At 58.2% G+C, this 4,842-nt stretch overlaps 1 protein-coding gene across 4 annotated transcripts in view; it reads left to right on the top strand.

The window, feature by feature from the left end:
• SH2D5 (SH2 domain containing 5) overlaps positions 1-4,712 on the top strand; it is a 7,326-nt gene extending 2,614 nt beyond the window's left edge. For all 4 annotated transcript variants that reach the window (XM_027693207.1, XM_027693206.1, XM_027693208.1 and 1 more), the window contains 6 exons: positions 15-158; positions 251-460; positions 2,448-2,616; positions 2,711-2,813; positions 2,927-3,086; positions 4,379-4,712. In XM_027693207.1, coding sequence (XP_027549008.1) covers positions 15-158; positions 251-460; positions 2,448-2,616; positions 2,711-2,813; positions 2,927-3,086; positions 4,379-4,582 — 990 coding nt within the window. In that variant the 3' untranslated portion in view covers positions 4,583-4,712. The remainder of the gene's footprint in view (positions 1-14; positions 159-250; positions 461-2,447; positions 2,617-2,710; positions 2,814-2,926; positions 3,087-4,378) is intronic.
• The last annotated feature ends 130 nt before the right edge of the window (positions 4,713-4,842 follow it).

The raw sequence follows: 4,842 nt of genomic DNA, 5'->3' as shown, positions 1-4,842 counted from the left end.
CTCTGGTCCCCCAGACCCTGCTGATGGCCCACGCTCTCCGCCGGATCCTGTACAGCACGTGCTGCCTCGCCGACCGCCAGTTCGCCTTCGTGGCCCGCAACCCCCACAGCCCCCCCAGCTCCCTCTTCTGCCACCTCTTCGTGGGGCTCCCGGGAGAGGTGGCGGCCCAACCCCCCCCCCACCCCCCTAAACCCCCCACAACTATCATTACTTTTAAGATTTGCACGCGGTGTCTTTCGCCTCCCCCCAGGTCCAGACCCTGCACCTCCTGCTCTGCCGCTGCTTCCAGCTCTGCCACCTCCTGGCGCACCCCGAGGAGCAGGCGGCCGAGGGGGAGCCCCCGGGGCCGGGGGTGCTGCGGGAGCCCCTCAACCCCGACGAGGTGTCTCGCAACGTGAACGCCCTGGTGTCGTTCCGGCGCCTGCCCGCGCCCGCCGGGCTCGGCTCGCTGGGCACAGGGGTGGGTGCCCACGGCCCCTTCCCCGGGCGCTGCTCCACGGGGGATCTCACATGCGGGGGTTTTGCAGTGTTTTCTCACACGCGCTTTTGCACAGCCCGATGTTCGCGCAGTGTCTCGCATGGCCTTTCCTTTGCACGGCGTTTCACAGGATATTTTGGGTTGGCGGGGACCCACCAGGACCATCCCAGCCCAGCTCCTGGCCCCGCAGAGAACCTCCTCATCTCTGTCACAACAGCACGGTGCTTTTGGCAGAGGTTTTTTTTTTTCTTTGCCCCACGTTTTCCCGGGCAGCTCTTGCCCGGCCTTTTCAGCACGTCATCAAACAGCACGTTTTCACACGGCGTTTTCTCGCGTGTCCCCTTTGCAGGGTGCTGTGAGTGCAGCGCTTCACGCGTCCCCTCCTCGCACGGCATTTTGAAGGGCACATTTTTGCCCGGTGCATTTTGCAGGGCCCACCCTGCACAGCCCGTCCTTACCTTCTGGTTTAAATGTGTTTTTTTTCCTTGACGGCCTTTTCCTGCCTGGAATTTGGCATCGGGCATGTTTGCACAGCACTTTTTTTTTTGCATAGCAATTTTTTTTCCCATCAGTTTTGCAGGGCATTTTTCCCCTGGTGTTTTCGCACCGCACTTTTTTTTCACTGAGTGTTTCTGTTTAATTTTTTTTACACTGAATTATTTCATATAACTTTTTTACATGGCACTCTTTCATGGTGATTTGCATGGCTGTCCTGGTGTGGCATTTCTTGCAGAGCATTTTTGCACAATGGGGGTGTTTCACAGTCCTTTTTGCACTGTTGGGGTTTTTTTGCACAGCATCTTTTGCATGGTGGTTTGCACGGCATGTTTTGCATGACCTTTTTTTGCGTGGCATCTTTTCCATGGTGGTTTTTGCGTGGCATTTTTCCATGGTGTTTTGCACAGCATTTTTTCTGCACATCATGGTTTGCACATCACGTTCTTGCACTTTTTTTGGCACCTCATTTTTTTGCAAGGCATTTTCTTCAGGATGATTTTTGCAGGGTGCTTTTTGTGTTGCATTTCTCACTGCATTTTTTTTGTACAACATTTTTTGCGCTGCATTTTTTCCACGTGGCTTTTTTTTTGCACACTGTGTTTTTTCATGGTGTTTTGCACAGCATTTTTGGTGTCTCACCTTTGGTGTTGCATTTTTGGTGTCACAGTTTTTGCACAGCATTTTTCTGCATGGTGTTTTCCACAGCTTTTTTCATGTTGCATTTTTTTGCACAGCATTTTTCTGCATGGTGCTTTGTACAACTTTTTTGTTATTGCATTTTTCCCACAGCATTTTTGAGGCCCAGAGTTTTGCACAGCGTTTTGCACAGTGTTTTTTCTGCATGGTGTTTTCCACAACATCTTCTTCTGAATGGTGTTTTTCACAGCCTTTTTGGTGTTGCAGTTTATCCACAGCATTTTCCGCCACAGCATTTTTTTCTGCTTGGTGTTTTGGTGTAGCATTTTTCGTGTTGCATTTTTTGGGGTAGCATTTTTTGGTCACATTTTTGGTGCCACATTTTTTGGTGTAGCATTTTTGGTGTCGCATTTTTTGGTGTAGCCTTTTTGGTATTGCATTTTTTGTGTTGCTCCTTTGGTATCTCATTTTTGGTGTCGCATCTTTGTCGCATTTTTGGCGTCCCTTTTTTTTCTTTGGTGTCGCATTTTTTGGTGTCACATTTTTGGTGCCGCTTCTTTGGTGTAGCATCTTTGTCTCATTTTTGGCGTCGCATTTTTTGGCGTCACATTTTTGGTGTAGCTTTTTCGGCGCAGCATCTTTGTTGCTTTTTTTTTTGTGTTGCTTTTTTGGCGTCGCGTTTTTTGGTGCCACGCCTTTGACGTCGCACCTTCGGTGTCGCCTTTTCGGTGTTGTGTTTCTTCCACGGCCTTATTTTCCCGCACGGTGTTTCACACGCCCTTCCCCACAGCCAGACCCCCCAGCCCCTCTCACAGCCCCTCCATCCCCTCCCCAGGACCGGCGGCCGGAGGCAGAGGGCAGAGCCGGCTCCTGGCGCCCGGGGAACCCCTACTGCTCCCCGGTGCTGGTGCGCAAGAAAGCCATTCGCAGCAAAGTGCTGCGCTCGGGGGCCTACCGGGACTGCGGGGCCGAGGGGCAGCTCCACCAACCGCCCCGCGACGCCGGTGAGTGGCACAGGGAACCCGAGGCACGGGGGCACCCGCGGCCCCGGTATCGGGGGGCTTTGGGGGCAAAGAGGGGATTAACGGGCTCCCGCAGCGGCGGCGGGATGGGAGAGCAAAGGTGCGCGGAGCTTGGCCCTCCTGCCCGAGAACGAGAGCGTCCTGGCCGAGAGCGTGTGGGCCTTCGCCGGCATCGCCAGGTGAGTGCGCGGGGGCCGCCCCTCGCCCCCTGTGCCCACCCCGCTGCCCTCCACTCCCTGTACCCACCCCGCTGCTCTCCACCCCCGGTGCCCACCCACCGCCTCGTCCCCAGGGACGCGGGGGTCGCGCTGCTGCGGCGGGACGTGCCCGGAGCTTTCCTGCTGCGCCCCGAGCCCGGGCTGCCCAAGCGCTGGTGCCTGTGGGTGCGGGCGCCCTGCGGCGTCGTGTCCTACGGCCTCCTCAGGACACACCAGGGCAGGTTCTGCGTGGAGGTGAGCCGGGGGCGGCGGGTGACGGTGGGTTGGGCGCACGAGTGTGTTCGCTGCGGGGCTGCAGCAGTGCAGAGTTGCACCCGGGTAAGTGCACGTGATGTGTCTTGTGGGGGTGCACTGGGGTAAAAGAGCATTTTCTGCATCTGTGCGTTGATGCCCTGGGGTGTTGGTGCATCTGTGCACGGCTGCAGTGGAGCAGGGATGCACGGATGGAGTGTGTGAGGGCACTGGTGCCCCTGTGCGTGGATGCACCAATGTGTACAAGCATCTGGTGTGCCTGTGCATGGACTCATTGGTGTGTTGGCACTTGGATGCACTGGTATATACGTGCATTTGACACACCGTGTAGGTGCATTGAGACCACCTGTGCAGGGATGCCCTGGGGCTATAAGTGCATTTGGTGCGTTTGTGCACTGATGCACTGGTGTGTTGGTGCATCAGGACATGGATGCACCGGTGTGTGAGTGCATTGGGTGTGTCTGTGCATGGATACACTGGTGTGAACAAGCACTGGATGCATCTGTGCATGGATGCCCTGGTGTGTCAGTTCATCTGTGCATGGATGCCCTGGCACATTGGGACATGGATACAGTTGGGACTGGTGTGTCCATGCATTTGGTGCCCCATGCAAGTACATTTGGTCCATCTGTCCATGATGAACTGGTGCCTTGGTGCAGGGATGCACGGGGGTGTAAGGGTATCAGTGCTCAAGGGCACCTGTGTGGGGTGCACAGTGGTGTCGGGGCATGGGCTCATTGATTTGTGGGCGCATTGGGGCACAGGTCCATCTGTGCAAGGCACACAGGTACCCACAGGTGTGGGTGCACCGGTGGATCCACACTTTGGTGTGTAAATACATCCGATTAGTGGGTCCCCGAGTACATCTGTGCATGGTACGTGGGGCACAGGTGTGTGGGTGTGTCTGACTCACAGCCCTACAGACCTTTGGTCTGTGGGTGTATCAGTGCACGGGGGCAGCTGTGTGTGCACACACGGGGTGCAGGTACACCGGTATACACGTGCACGGGGGCAGGGGGTGCAAGGCTCTGTTTGACTCATGTGCCCAGGGCATGGGTGCCCTGCGTCTGTGGGTACCTGCTGCACAGGGACAGGTCTGTGTTTGGGGTGTGAGTGTGCTTGTGCACGGGTACAGAGGTGTTTGGTGTGGGGTACATTCAGTCCAGGGGTGCAGAGCCGCGTGGGCACACGGATTCGTGGGCATCCCTGCACGGCCCTCACGGGGGGCTCACCTCTCCCCTCTGCCCTCTCTCCCTCTCCGGTGCCGACGGCAGCACTCCAACGCCGAGTTCGCCAGCGTGGCCGCCCTCCTGGCCCACTACTCGGGAGCGCCGGGGAGCTGCTTCTGCCGCCTGGCCCCCGGCCACCGCAACCCCGGCTACGAGGAGCGGGACCCCGGCGGCGGGGCCGGCGCCTGCGGGGGGGAGTCCGCCTGGGCCCCCTCTGCCCCCATCGGGGCGCAGCACGAGCGGGGGTAGGCCCGGCCCCCCCTCTCCCCGTGCACGGCTGCCCCCCGGCCCCCCCGAGCTTTAACTGGCTGCCATCTGCCTTATCCATCCCTCCCTCCCGCGGGCTGCGCGCGCTGTCCGGCAATAAACGGCTCTTGTGCATCCGGAGCGGGCTCTGCTGCTCACACCCAGCCCGCGCTGCGCGGTGCCGCACGCCCGTGTGCCCACACCCGTGTGCACGCACTGTCCTACCTGTGTGCCCACGCACTGTCCTACCTGTGTGCCCACAC

Source organism: Neopelma chrysocephalum, unplaced genomic scaffold (genome assembly GCF_003984885.1).
Source record: "Neopelma chrysocephalum unplaced genomic scaffold, ASM398488v2 Primary Assembly neopelma1_90, whole genome shotgun sequence".
Taxonomy (NCBI): Eukaryota; Metazoa; Chordata; class Aves; order Passeriformes; family Pipridae; genus Neopelma; species Neopelma chrysocephalum.
The sequence above is the reverse complement of the archived record's forward strand: the minus strand, read 5'-3'. Positions and strand labels throughout refer to the sequence as shown.